Source organism: Haliotis cracherodii, unplaced genomic scaffold (genome assembly GCF_022045235.1).
Source record: "Haliotis cracherodii isolate W230 unplaced genomic scaffold, xgHalCrac1.p SCAF_1, whole genome shotgun sequence".
Classification (NCBI taxonomy): domain Eukaryota; kingdom Metazoa; phylum Mollusca; class Gastropoda; order Lepetellida; family Haliotidae; genus Haliotis; species Haliotis cracherodii.
Genome location: NW_027266264.1, coordinates 54,583,106 through 54,598,846, shown reverse-complemented (window position 1 = coordinate 54,598,846; position 15,741 = coordinate 54,583,106). Strand labels below are relative to the sequence as shown.

General features: G+C 39.3%; 1 protein-coding gene across 2 annotated transcripts in view; it reads left to right on the top strand.

Annotated features, from left to right (window-relative positions):
- LOC139479518 (neuronal acetylcholine receptor subunit alpha-10-like) overlaps positions 1-15,741 on the top strand; it is a 194,593-nt gene that overhangs the window by 81,809 nt on the left and 97,043 nt on the right. Inside the window, exon 2 of one of the 2 annotated variants that reach the window (XM_071262372.1) lies at positions 8,829-8,919. In XM_071262372.1, coding sequence (XP_071118473.1) covers positions 8,853-8,919 — 67 coding nt within the window. In that variant the 5' untranslated portion in view covers positions 8,829-8,852. Of the gene's footprint in view, positions 1-8,828; positions 8,926-15,741 lie in introns of both variants that reach the window. The other variant, XM_071262365.1, reaches the window with a different exon arrangement.

Below are 15,741 nucleotides of genomic sequence, written 5' to 3'. Positions count from 1 at the left end.
TTTTGTCTGCATATACTTCGAGAAGTAGACAACATGATGTAATCTTAATGTCTGTATATACTAGTAATTCGCGACCTCCCTGACATAGACACTATGGTGTAATCCCACTGTGTACAATCCCGGGACATAGACAACATGATGTAATCCTACTGTCTGAGTTTAATTCCGAGACATAGACAACATGATGTAGTCCCACTGTGTACAATCCCGGGAAATAAACAACATGATGTAATCCCACTGTCTGTGTATAATCCCGGGACATAGACAAAATGATGTAATACCACTGTCTGAGTATAATTCCGAGACATAGACTCTATGGTGTAATCCCACTGTGTACAATCCTGGGACATAGACAACATGATGTAATCCTACTGTCTGAGTATGATTCCGAGACATAGACAACATGATGTAATCCCACTGTCTGTGTACAATCCCGGGACATAGACAACATGATGTAATCCTACTGTCTGAGTATGATTCCGAGACATAGACAACATGATGTAATCCCACTGTCTGTGTACAATCCCGGGACATAGACTCTATGGTGTAATCCCACTGTGTACAATCCCGGGACATAGACAACATGATGTAATCCTTCTGTCTGAGTATGATTCCGAGACATAGACAACATGATGTAATCCCACTGTGTACAATCCCGGGACATAGACAGCATGATGTAATCCCACTGTCTGCATATACTTTGGAGCATAGACAACGTGATACATTCCTTCTGCCTGCATATACCCAGAGACGTAGACAACATGACGTAACTCCACTGTCTGTGTATAATCCCGGTATATAGACAACGTGGTGTAATGCCACTGTCTGTGTATAATTCCGGGTCATAGACAAAATGATGTAATCCCACTGTCTGTGTATACTCCCTGGACATGGGCAACATGATGTAATGCCACTGTCTGTGTATAATCTCCGTACTTAAACAAAATTATGTAATCCCTTCTTTCTGTGGGATTGTGCCTGTGTATAATTCCGGGAAATAGACAAAATGATGTAATCCAACTGTGTATAATTCCGGTATGTAGACAGCGTGGTGTAATCGCACTCTCTGTGTATAATCCCGGGACATAGACAAAATGATGTAATCCCTCTGTCAGGGTGTAATTCCCGGACATAGACAACACGGTTTAATCCCATTGTGTATAATCCAGGTATAGACAAAGTGGTGTATTGCCACTGTCTGTGTATAGTCCCGGGACATAGACAACATGATTTAATCCGACTGTCTGTATATAATGCTGGGGCATTGACGAGCACGAACACGTTGGGTGTGGTATGGGAGCACAAAGTTGAACTGGCATAGTTTATTAAACTTAAATTATTTACACTACTCTGTCTGTCTGTCTGTGTGTGTTTGTTGGATTACCAATGAAACATGTTTATGTGGACTTGTAGTGGCGAGGACATATTGAGAAATATGTTTGAATAGGTTGTGTGTCTCAAGAATGTACTATCGTATTCAGCCAAGACTAATGCTGACATTATTTTTCAATTTTAACGCATCCTGCAAAACGGGGTACTGTATCAGTTCTTTGTTTGTATAAATTGTCTTCCGAAACCTGAAGAAGATCCGATTTTACAAAAGGGATTATAATCGATCGACACAAGGGAGTTCTAGTGAACGAATGTTCTGTAGACGACCGGCCACACCAGTGCCTTTTGATCGTTAATTCAGAGATGACTCAATCGGCTATCCACAAAAACAAAGAACAGCTTGCTCAACATATTCGCGATATAAGGGAGGCAACTCCAAGGAATCCGATCCCCCACCGCGTTAACCAATGCAATATTCACGCATTGAACGCACTTCCTTCGCTCACGAGTTCGAGTCGAGAGTATTGACAAAAGCTAGCTCGGGATGATTGATAACATACACTGGGATATTGTTTCGAGATGAAGCGTTTTGCTGCCACTTCATCCTGTGTATGTTGTACCGAATGCTTCGAGAAGCGCCCCGAGATGTGTATCCATTGATCGTGTTTAATCACAGAAATAGAATTGCTTCATAAAAAACAGCAAACATACCTTATACAAGCTCGCAGGGTATTTAATGTCATGCCTTGATGTATGACGCTATTGTGGCAACATCTCATGTTGTCTTCTGCTGGTATTGATGCAATATCATGGCGATAATGCCAACAGAGTCCAAAGGATGGTCCATGGTCATAGTTAGTTATTGTTCTCAACGGAGAGCATTGATCATACAGTAGACTGATTGACGACAACATTGACAGGAAGCTATGCATATGGGTAATATTCGTGTTAATATCCTATCTGAAAAACACGTCATCAGAATAACAATAAAACAAGTAACGCAGCAACGTAAAATAGCCGTTTGTATGTATGGTGTTTAGTGTTGGGTTTCGTAAAGATTGTGTGCTGGTCCCCGCACGTTATTGCAGTGGGTAATATAACGCCAATGTTTATGAGAGAGGGCTCGATCTTTATAACATTCGTAGTATCTCTGCTGTTTCTGAGCCGATGATTTCCCTTTCAGAAACGGACATCATCTCATTGCTATCACTCAAATAAGGATCTTTTGAAGATGTTCACAGACAAAAGTATGTTTTGCCAACACAAGCCCCGAGGTTTTTGTCCATGGACATATAGATTTGGAATTGTAAAAATGGATCCGGTCATGATGGTTTGCGAGGAAATCAAACTGACTGATCGCCTTATCGGCATGACTTATTTTTTGATGACGTTTGAAACTGTCGGAAAAATCACAGCGCTGACCCAAATAGCAACCCATGTCCCCTAGGGCACGCCGAGAATTGACCGACTTAACATACATAAAAGAACATTATCCGTATGTTCCAATCATGGGAAGCCTTTGATGTGGGATTATTGCTAATCCACAAAATCAGAATTCAACTATGTCCGTGCATCAAACCAACACAGGGTCAGACGGTTCGACTACCGATGGAAGACGGCAATATTTACACTCCACACGGCTGGTGCCTGTGGCACGTAAAAAGGATTCTAACCACAACTTCTGGAACTATTCCATCCCGACACCTCACAGTCCATGGAACCTAAATATTTTTACAGACAGTCTCGACTAAGATTTTTCTTTCCTATCTGTCATTTTGCTTAGATAAGTGATATTTAATCGGAGATTGGAGGAAGTCGTTAATCCGGTAATGTTTATGAAAGGAAGGTCTGATGCCGCAGCACACGTTGGTGCCTACGCTGCAAGTTCTTCGTGCACTGTAATTGTAAACGTGATAATACACTGTACACTTCGCTGGTCATGAACATTGAAGTAATGTGACCGCGCTGAAACAACTTCTCATCGCCGCTGATTAGGGGCATTTTGGTCAGATGATTGTATTTAAGAAGACGCCATAAAAATATATCTAGATGAAAGCACCCTATCATCAGATTCCATAGCCATGCGATTGGCTATCGTGCTGCCTTTGTGAAAAACATAATATTATTGATAACCGCTGTCTGCAAAACGGCGTTTATAATAGCACCCAAGGCAAGAAATGTAACGATAATATTTGATTTCCGCTCCAATATATCCCAAACAAGATCGAGCTTTCGTGAACAGTTTGTAGTAATTAACGATTTGAATATTGAAACGGTGCTGTCAGTTAATTCTCTACAGAATCAATATAATACATCAGCTATATTTATTCCAAACATCAATTTGCATATGACCCTCAAAGATACCCTGATGACATGGTTCGTCTCCATGTATGGTTCCAAATCAGGACCATTTTGTTTCTGAAACACTGTTTGACATTTCGTAGTTCGCTTCTTCTGTCCTCTTTGAAAGCGATTAGGGAGTCGTCTTCACATTCAACATTGCCAATGGAACACTATGTGCCTCTCACTCCAAAGTCACAATTTGCATTTAAATTCTCACTACTGAAAGGTCGCTTAGAGACTGGAGACTTAGAGACAGGTTGTAGGCAGCAAAGGGTTTTAATAGAGCTGATGATCACTAAGCTCTGACAGGAGCCTCGGAACACGGAACCTCCCTGCTTATAAACCTGTCTAGGTACAGCCAGGGAGATTGCTTTTAGCAATTGAGGAAGATAAGAAGTTGGCCATCTAGAGTTAATCACTTAAGAAAAGTAAATAACAGCCTACAACACGTATCCATCGATGATGTTGATTTACTGTGTTTATCTACATTGTCATAGCCTGGTGAGAGGTGGTCATTCATTGGACTACCACACACACTTACCACGACTGTCAGTGTGTGATTCTTCACAGTCAGTAAGCGATGTACATGTACACATGTACGTGTTTTAGTGTGCTATTTGAAGAAACTTAAAGTATATCATGTCGTATACTGTATAGAACATATTAATTTAAACTTTTTTATGCTCTAGCCACCTTGAACCTTCATTTCGCGTTTAGCAGAATATATAAGTGGCACATATGTATTACGTATGTACATACAGTGGCGCGTAGTTTCATAAAATCGATATTCATTTTGTATCTTAGTCATAGAGTTAAGCCCAAGCGAAGCGATAAATTGCAGAAATCACAATCACTAATATAACGTTAGTGTTGACACCTGGTGTTCGCAAAACGAATGAGTATATGCTGCCTTTTTTGTAGCAGAAGTCGTGGCTCAAGGCCAAGATAACGGCGTTTGATAGAGGAGGACATCTGAGTCCATTTTAATCCAGGGAGGTCCTTTTTGTCATGTTATGAAATATTGAAATATATTTTGTTATATGTGTATACATATAGATGTAAGATTGCAGCCAGGTCTTATAAATGGTCAGTACAATGTACAAGTGCATATTTCCACCCAGACCATCCATGATTACAGAGAATTCATCATTTCGTTTTGTTTCATTTCTGAAACTTTACACAAGACCCTACACTATCTTGTAGGAATCAACATTAACTGAGAGTGTGAGATACTAGCCCAGACTGCATCCTATCGATCGTAATAATCCACCTGACGAGCTTCAGCAGCGCGACCCTAAGATTCCCTTTATTGGATTATAAAGATATTAAACCATAAGGCATAAGATCCTGTCCCTCAAAGAGACACGTGTTGGATAATCCTCTGCTGTTATATGAAATATACGAGCATTTTACGGACATAAAAGTTCACTTTATCAAACTGAAAAAAGATACATCCGTATTTGATTAGATTTAAACATCAATGTCAAGCCTTTTAATCAACGATGCAGCAGCGATGTCACATATACCACCTATCAAACTGCCAGCGTGTAAAACCCAAAGTAATATCTAGGCTTTTTAACATACACGTGATCTGAATTTCAAAAGTAAGCCTATGTCAAGTGATTGCTGAAATGTGATTACGTATGATACGAGTGTTCCACTGGTACTGGTCGATCTAAAGCATATGCAGAGGTCCAATAAGAAATACACACTGGACTGATGGCCCAAGGTTATGATCCAATGTGCCCTGCTCTTGGGTTTTACCAAAATGGTAAAAGTCTGTGACCTGCGTCAGTTGGGGCCAAGCCGTTATAAGACTAAAATGGTGTTACTAATAGCTTTTAATTTTAAGTCACCCATACACGAACGCTGTGCATATGATTACACATCAGTGTGAATCTTGTACCTTAATGGGAATAGCCATGATATGTTAATTGAATTGATATGTGTTTTGCTTTCTTGAAGAGGTAAACTTACAGTGACTTGAATGTTCTCGGCTGACCAGGATCTGCTGTTCTTCGCGAACAACACGTGTCTAGGAGGTAGCTCCAGGATTTGGTTCCCAGTTTCACTGAACCCTGTAGGTACACGCGATCTGTCCTGAAATGTCTGTCGAAAGAAGTGACTTAAGTAACCAGATGGTCAGGCTCGGTGAATTGCTTCATAGCCTGTGATGAATAAAGAATACGACAGAGTGGCTCGTTGCTCATGATATCACTCACTAGGTTGCCTGGTCCAGATTCCATTATTTGTAGGACGTCGCTTTATAGTTGGAATATTGATGATTGTGTCGTTAAACAAACAAAATATTCTTAGTGAAGGTTTAGGTGTTGGTGCATAGTGTGAAACACACATATCATTTCAAGACAATTCAATTTGAAAATAAAACGTGTTAGCAGTACTAAGATGAAGTGTTGAGTCAGATGTTTGAGTCATCTGTTTCAATTTAAGGTATGATTGACAAGTGGCCCGAGTGTCACCCTAATTTAAGAAATAAACTGAGGGTTAAAGAATTTTAACAGATCGGTTTTTCGAATAGGTAAAAAAAGACAAGAAATACAAGTTAATCCAAACGTTGTATTTCGAAAGTAAGAGTTCCCAAAGTTCACAAACAGCACCAAGGATCAAATGGGTGATTTTACAAATCAATTTTTAGTGTGAATAAATATGATCATAACTGTTTGTTAATTTGTTTGTTGTTTAACACCGTACTCAGCAATATTCCAGCTATATGACGGCAATCTGTAAAAAAATCGAGTCTGGATCAGACAATCAAGTGATTAACATTATGAGCATCGATCCACGCAATTGGGATACAATGACATGCATCAACCAAGTCAGCGAGCCTGACCACCCGATACCGTTAGTCGCCTCTTACGACAAGCATAGTCGCCTTTGACGACAAGCAGGGGTTGCTGAAGACCTAACTTCTCGGGTCCATAACTGTCACTAAATGAAAGTCAGTGATTCAGAAGCGTGCAAACATGCAGAGCGTGCACACAACGTCGTTCGGTCATTCACCTGAGTTCAGTAGGCGTCATCAGATCAGAAATTGCCTTCCATTCCATTCTGTGCATGCGAAATCTAATCTCTGTGCTTTGGAGATTGACTTGCAAAGTCAGTGGGTCCTTGTTCGTATGTCGGCTCTTTACAGCTGCAACCTACTCTCATGGGGAAAGAGCACACATTGGCATTTCCGACATTGCAAACGCTGAACTTGATGTTGCCTTATCAACGACACTTCTCTGAATGGTAGAAAGTCCCTGATACTAAGCCGTCATAGTCGGAGACGTACTGTCTGATCTCTGATGGTACGTCCAAGTGCAGTCGCTGTAAAAGACATCACATGTACAGTGAGAGATCTGTTATTGCCACATATGAGGCCAGTATGTCAACGGAGGAAAAAATATTCCATTCCCACGCACCAGTACTATCAACCTTTGGCTTGACTCTAAAACATGAAGTCATGTCCATTCCTCTTTTATACTGGATTCTCAAGCTCAAATAAACGTCCGTACAAAGAGATACTCGTATATATTGCTGGGTCCATCAAATGAACCACCAAATCCCTGACTCAAAGTGAGTGAGTGAGTATGGTTTTACGCCGCTATTAGCAATATTCCAGCCATATCACGGCGGGGGACACCAGAAATGGACTTCACACATTGTACCCATGTCGGGAATCGAACCCGGGTCTTCGGCGTGAAGAGCGAACGCTTTAACCACTAGGCTACCCGACCGCCCCTGACTCAAAGGTTAAGCATAACCCTTGATACAATCCAAGAAAGACTTTCGTTACAATCACAGATAGTATTTGAGGCAAGTGGAATTAATACCATGAGGAATCTCAAAAACATAAAGAATGTGCTTGAAATTTGTACACTCTCTTAACAGAACCAAGTTCACTACTGCCAAAACGTGAGTTATCAACTTTGTACACTACTATGCCACATGGCGAACTCAAGGAAAAGCTTCATTGCTTGATCTATGGGTCCTCTGTAACAAAACGTGGTGACCATACATAGTTACATATCTATATTCAGAGGTTCAGGGCAATTTGTGAAAAATGAAAGTAAATGCCATCTGACTTTTAGTGAGAAAACAATATGTGAAATGCTGGATTTCCTCATTGATAACACCTTTGTAATATTTGGGGAAAAGACATTTGGGTATCCCCATGGGCACCAATTGTTTTCCCCCTCTTGCTGATGTGTTGCTTTATGCATATGAATCGGAAAGTCTGTTCCGACTGGCTAATCAAAACAAGTTATTCGGACTTGAGCTCCATGTATATGGATGATCTGATATCGTATATAAAATAACATCAAACAGCCAATTCCCTTTCACCGATTTACCCACCTAAACTATAAATAAAGGAGACCAGTGAGACCGCCTCATCTGTTTCGTATTTACATCTATGCATAAAGATTCAGAGTGACATAACACTCTCCACAAGACTGTATGACAAGAGGGATGATTCAAACTTTCCAAAAGTCCCTTTTCCCTTTACGTCGAGCAATATTCCTGCAGCTCCAGCCTTTGGTGTTTATATTTCACAACTTTTGAGGTACAATCTAGCATGCTCCTTCAACCAAGATTTCAAAGCGCGTTATACTGCTCTTGCTCAGGAGTTGTTTGATCAAGGTTACAATATTCAAGGCCTCGGTAAAGCTTTCAAAATGTTTTATGGTAGACATTTCCAAATTTGACAGATCCATGCCCAATCCAATTCCCTACTTTGACTTGTGCCAAATGTTCCCGTGTTTTTAACGTGCAGTGAAATTGTGCTGAATAAAGTCATTTTACAAGTGCAGCATCGCCCAAACGCTGCATCGTGTGACGATGTTTAATTTGTAACATTGTGTCGAACAATACAGAAACCAATCCAACATTAAAAGACCGGAAATTGTGGAAATATTTCTAAAACAAATATTTCGGTATACTTTCGTTTGACACTAAGTTTGTAGATGAATATTCTAGTAAAGTGATGGCACAGCGTGAGTTATTCTAGAAGGACCTATGCTCATGTTGGAAATAAAAACCTTTTGGAAAAAAATAATAGTATAACAAAAATACGATATGGACTTGAATGCTTGAACGGTGTTTTTTCTATATGTATGTATATATTCACAACTGATTATTCACCTTTACAGCCCCAGTGAGTTCGATGGCTGAAGATGCAAATCGACCGCTCCTTGCTGGTGGTGCTGATTGCCTGTCTCCTACTACTGGGTGGAGCCAGAAGTAAGGGTGAGAATTGAATATACGCGTGTATGTGTCTCAGCCTATTAATGCTGTAGCGTCCCGTTTCAGTTCGCATTTGACATAAACAACTGTGTATGTGTATGGCAGCAATTCTCCACAGATTTCTTTCTTACCTACATGTACATATAGCTTATCATCTTCAGGAGGCATGGGTGACCCAGTTGTCTAAGGCGTCGCAATTCGCTTTTAGGAGTTACGTCTCTTGTGCGTGCCAGAAACCGGTGATCGTGGGTTCGAATCCCGATTCGCTCCGATTATGTTTCTATTTGTGTAAGTACATGCCCGTGCTCGCGGGTTCACAAAAGTGGTAAACGTCTGAGACAATCATCTTGGGCTTTCCTCCCACATTAAGCTGACACGCCGTGATATGACTGGAATACTGTTAAAAGCGGCGTTAAAACCAACTCACTCACTTACTCACTCACTCAGAATCACCTTCAGCAGAGGTACTTTCATTTCTGGTTACACTTTAGGAGTTTCGTTCATGCTAAATTGTGCAGCATATACAATAAACTACGGTTATAACAAACACGCTTATAACGAACTTACGGATATAACGAACTTACTGTTTTGGTCCCGACTATTTGCTGTAAATATGCTGTATATATGCTTATAAAGAACTACGGATATAACGAACTAAAATTAGAAGTCCCTTTGAGTTCGTTATAACCGTACTTTACTGTATTACGTAAACATTTGTTAACATATTTGACATTATCAAACATGCGCAATTCACGCTACTTAATTACTGAGGCTTATCACATCAAATAAAATGCACACTAATAATTTCTCAAATATATGGTGTGATGATAATAATCACGATAACTATAGTATGTACATTTGTACAGCGCTATTTCCATCCGCGTACGTGCATTACTCTCAGTCAACATTCAATTTTGCATACTCGGCTTCTTGGAGAGTATATATACTGAAGGGCAAAAGAAAGTACACACGATGGTATTTGATGAGATGATACATCATATACATCATATACAGCATTTACATATACATCATATACATCATATACAACATTTACATATACATCATATACAACATATACAACATTTACATATACATCATATACATTATATACAACATGTACAAATTTACATATACATCATATACATCATATACAACATTTACATATACATCATATACATCATATACAACATTTACATATACATCATATACACCATATACAACATTTACATATACATCATTTACATCATATACATCATATACAATATTTACACAAAAAAGATGATGTGCAGAACAAATTATTTATCACCCACTTTACTTCTCTGCGTGTGATAATAATGATAATAACAACAATTATAATAAGGGTCCTGATAAGGTACACTGTTTAGCGTAAAACAACTAATATAAGTCAGATGAGTCACATTTATATCGTCTAGGATTAACGTAAAATGTCCATGAAAAATTCTTCGCGTAAATTAAAGCTTATATATATTAAATTTAAACGTATATAACTTCATCACACCACATATCAAAAGTCAAAAGGTTTCAATACGTTTGGTATTTGCAAAACACGAATAGCAGTAATGAAACGAAAACAGAACAGCTGTCCCCACGTTTTCCTACAGACAGACTGACAATCTGCACTGGCATAGTGATGGTTTAGTTTCAGCTTAATATTTGCCCGCTATCCTGCATCAGTCAAGCTGTACCTTACCTTAAGACAATGCCTTATATGAGTTTCCTAGTTACAATCTCTTTACTAATATGCCGATTGGATAACTATTATTACATGCACACGTGTTCGCGGGTGTTCTGAATCCGACTCTTATAATGTTATCACGTTTTATAAAACACGAGTTGAAAATATTAATTTAATTTTGCACAACTTTCAGTTATTTGTCATATCCGTATATTTCGAATTTCCTGCTTCGTGGAAGTTATAACGGGTTTTATGAAGATATATGTTGTAGTAAGTTATTCGAAAGCATGTTATCAGTGTAAGTTCAATCATTACAACATAGAGTATTATTCGAGGGCGTAGCGTCTAGGGTATCTAACATGAGGTTCAAATGCGTTAACGAACAGAAAAGTGGTTTCAACGAACAGAAAAGTGGTTTCATTTGGTTTTTGGTAATTGATGTTGCTACACATCTTCCCAATGTAAACGCACGGAAGCAAAAAAACGCACTTAAGGTCGAAAATATATAATTTAAGACTACACAAACTAGTCCCGCCATCTCACTCCCATCCCCGCCGGGCCAAATGAGAGTACTCCCGTGTGGTTTGATAGGCGTGTTTAACATTAACGACTGACTACACTGTGTACACAGTCTGATTGCTTTCATGTTTCCCTATGTACCTGTTGCTCTTCGCCCGGTTTCGACAACTAGTTAAAGATGCCTTACCGGCTGTCACGACTGTTAAAATGTTTATCATTTCTCAACAGGATATAATTTTTATCATCTGTTTTGGTCTTGATTAATGTTTATTACTGTTTACTTTGGCGGCAGTTTAATTAACGATGCTGTGTCCTTAACCGTTCTGTGAAATATTTACTTAATACATAGCGTTTGAACTGTCGCGAGAAATCCTTCAAAAAGAGTGTATATTTTCATGTAGACTTGCTTCGGAAATTGGGCACTATTATTCCGATTCCACGGCATATCTATAATACATGTATAAACAAATTGATGTAAAAATCATATGTATTGTACAAAAAAGGTTAGACATACTTGTAATGTCTGAAATGACAATAGTTCCAGATTTGTAGAAGTGTCTTTTGATGTATGAAAGGAGCCCATAGTCTCTTCATTTTGAGAAACCCAGAAATCAAGACTGTAGTCTTGCTGGGGATTTTAAAGATACTTTTGTTCAGACTTTGTACAATAATCGCGTATCTTATATCTTCAAGTTTTGTGGTAAGACATGTTAAAGTACACGCTGTAATAATCGCATATCTTATATCTTCAAGTATTGTGGTAAGACATGTTAAAGTACACGCTGTAATAATCGCATATCTTATATCTTCAAGTTTTGTGGTAAGACATGTTAAAGTACACGCTGTAATAATCGCGTATCTTATATCTTCAAGTTTTGTTGTAAGACATGTTAAAGTACACGCTGTAATAATCACGTTGAGCTGAAACTATTTGCTGACCAAGACCTGTTCTCGACAAATAATTAAATGTTACTATGGTCACAACAAACTAAGTATCTGCGTATGAAACGCAGCATCATAAACCACGTGGAACTGTGAACCTGTACCTGAGACTAGTTCATGACAGGTTAATGATACTCTTCGTCACGCCAACACCCTGGCTTCAGTTCTCCACATTGGGTACGATCTGGTGCTCCCGCCATGACAATACTGGAATATTGTTAAAATCGGTGCTCTTGTCCTAATATCTAATTCATGGTTCACTAGATCACCGTTTTGGGAGGCAATTCTGAACAACAAAGCATTAATATATCATGACCATTATTTAAGGACCACTGGGTTAAAACATTAAATATTATTATCTGTTTGCCACACAGTAGCAATAGTTCAATACGACATACCCACTTGCCCGTGTGTCTGCCTTACCTCGTTGTAGGGGGCCAAGGATAGTTAACTGCCATTAAGGAGTGCCACATCAACGATCATTGGTTTGAATCTCATGTTTGCTTAAGATAATGCTGCATTGTTTTTAGCTTTACATCCGTGCTCTCCGATTTCATCAGTTGGAATATGGTTGGAATATCTACGACTGCGTCACTTCCTCCCACAGTATGTCGATACGTGCGCACCGTGATATAACTGAAATACTGTTAAAAGCAGCATTAAACGCAATTCACGCACTACATTTATACTGTAATGGCATACACTCGGGTCCTCTCAGCGTATTCCGCTATCAACACACTACCTCAGGCAGCAATACTGTAGAGTTATTTTATGACTGGGTTGTAAACCGTTTAACAATAGGGAACAGGTTATTCCCTGCTAAACAGATACTAAACCCAATTATATAAAGCTCACAACTACCGTCCGTTTGTGTTGTGTCATACGATCGTCACGTGCACGAGAATAGTTCCAGTACGAATTCCTACCAGTCATGTCCGGGGTCCCATGGGACTGGTGCGAGCCGAGTTTGATATAACAAGTTCCTTGTGTGTAATGCGGAGACGTTAACGTTGAGTGAGAGAGCTAATTAAAATTATGACGTCGCATCGGCAGTACACCAGCCATTTAGCCTTTAAGTCAGTCAGAAAGACCGAGAAAGCCTGTATACTTAAAAATAATAGACGAGGGTACAAATACACACTTTCTCGTTTCTTGAATAAAGTCAAAAATTATGTAAAACATCCACACGTACGTACACGACCTATGGCCCTTTGTTTCAATGAGGACAGTTGCGCAACAGCTGCACGTGCATTCCGCGGCGGCCATGGTTGATTTTCCAGGATGCCTTATTACCTAGAATATAGGGGCGGTCGGGTAGCCTAGTGGTTAAAGCGTTCGCTCGTCACGCCGAAGACCCAGGTTCGATTTCCGACATGGGTACAATGTGTGAAGCCCATTTCTGGTGTCCCCCGCCGTGATAATGCTGGAATATTGCTAATAGCGGCGTAAAACCATACTCACTCACTCACTCACTCACCTAGAATATATACACTCTTGGAACTATAGACTGACGTCACTTGAATGATTTGTTGTAAAAAACGTAGGTAAGGATCCACATGTCGCCGTGCCGTACGCCTGGTGTTCTTACTTGATCAGGGCGGTTGGGTAGCCTAGTGGTTAAAGCGTTCGCTCTTCACGCCGAAGACCCGGGTTCCATTCCCAACATGGGTACAATGTGTGAACCCATTTCTGGTGTCCCCCGCCGTGATATTGCTGGAATATTGCTAAAAGCGGCGTAAAATCAAACTCACTCACACACTTACTTGATCAGGCGATCCTAAGATAATCCTTTCGTTGGTTAGGCGGTTACAGAGCCAAGAAATGTTGTCGTCACTTCACGAAACCTAGGCCTTTCATCTCTTGCGGTTATTGCCAGAGAAATTGATATCAGTTGAAGAATTGTGCACTTATCGGCACATGACATTGATCATTAAGATTCGCTATGATTAAATCTCGATGTAGCTCGAGCGAAGACTGATTTCGAAAAATATTGCTTGCGGAAAGTATCACTTTTTAGGGAGGTCATGTTAAACATGAAATCACTACTCTTAGATTGATTGTGGATTGAAAATAATTTGACATGCGTCAAAGTTATGATTCAGCCTTAATGGCTTTTCTTCCTTGATATATTATATCGTCATCTGACAGTTTTTACAAATTATTATACCATATGGATTCGCTAATCACAACTTAGCCTCTGGTGATCTTAACACAACACACAACATAGTTTTCGACTGAGTACATACCAATTGCCAAGGATCTTTTGAAATCGACCATCTGCAATCCGAACTTCTCTCTTATCCAACACAATCATATGCCACATGCAGTTAAAATATCACTGTCGGGGATTGCCTTTCAAAGGTATATCATATCTTAAGGAACAAAGACGGCTTCTGTCAAACTTGGTGCACAATTTATTAACCTACTGAAAGCAATTTTAATCTGCCAAAGTTGGGGTTAAATAGCCTGACATGTTAGTATTATATCAAGAGGTTGAAAGGAAACCTCATCAGGGGATCTTGTCACTGAACCAATTTCAACCAGGCACAGAGGAATGGTTCCTGGAGATTTCGGATAACGACAACAAACGAAATTGTTAACCTACGTTTGCATACTGGCTGTCAGTGATTGGTTTCGTCAAGGAAATACCAAATTCCGACGCTATAACATTTTAAGTAAAAAGTATCTGCTAAATATTATAAGTCGCAATGGATTCTTATAAGATTTTAAATTAGAAAAATAATGATTAATGCATGCACAGTACATAGTACTATACATGTAGAACGACACCGTACTACAAAATACCTGCATGTACATATTATTGTTACACAGATAAGAGAGGGAGAGTTAGTGAGTCAGTAAAAATTCAAAGTTACGTCCACAGAAAAACAGCCTAACTGTGATTATGAAACAGGGGTTCGAATCCCTGATTATGTGTCTAGGTTTCTCAGCACTATAACCATGATCTTAAGTTCGAAGTGGTAAACGTCTTAGACCTGCATCACTTCGGCCGCCAAATAACTCAAATGCTCTATAACAGAGGGTAATACACCTAGACCTTTACCACAGTACTTCTACATCACAACAATAATTAAATAAATGATCAAATACAAAAGAATACATAATGCCTCCGGTACCTAATGATAAGAAAAGAACATTCATCTATTATAATGCGAAATACAAGATGCTGGTAAATTAATGTTAGTCAGACTTTAATTAAATCTATCTATTTCTTTCCCCGTGAGGTAATTACCAGTTTTTGCAAACTCCTAATTTGCTGTCATGGTTGTTAGTTACACGATTGAAGAGCTAAACAAAGATTCTGGTTTCCTTTTGGGGCCGGGGCTGGTTCTTGATACGGCAGTGTGCCATGAGTAATTGACAATAAATCTGGCTAATCACCTTTTGATCTTCACTTGACTACTAAGGTTAATTCATTGGTGTATAGTGTTTACTTGCCTTGTTAAAACGATTTAGTAGTTGTATGAAAGAAACGTGGCGAAGTTATTTACGCGTTAACAGATGTGTGTAATACCCTTGATCGAAAAAAGGGTATAAGGCTTTTCGGTTTGCCACTGTTAAATTTTCTTCATTAGGTATTAACGAGAGCATTGACGTGCAAAATCCTTTGATCACATTATCAGCAAATAAACAAAGTATTA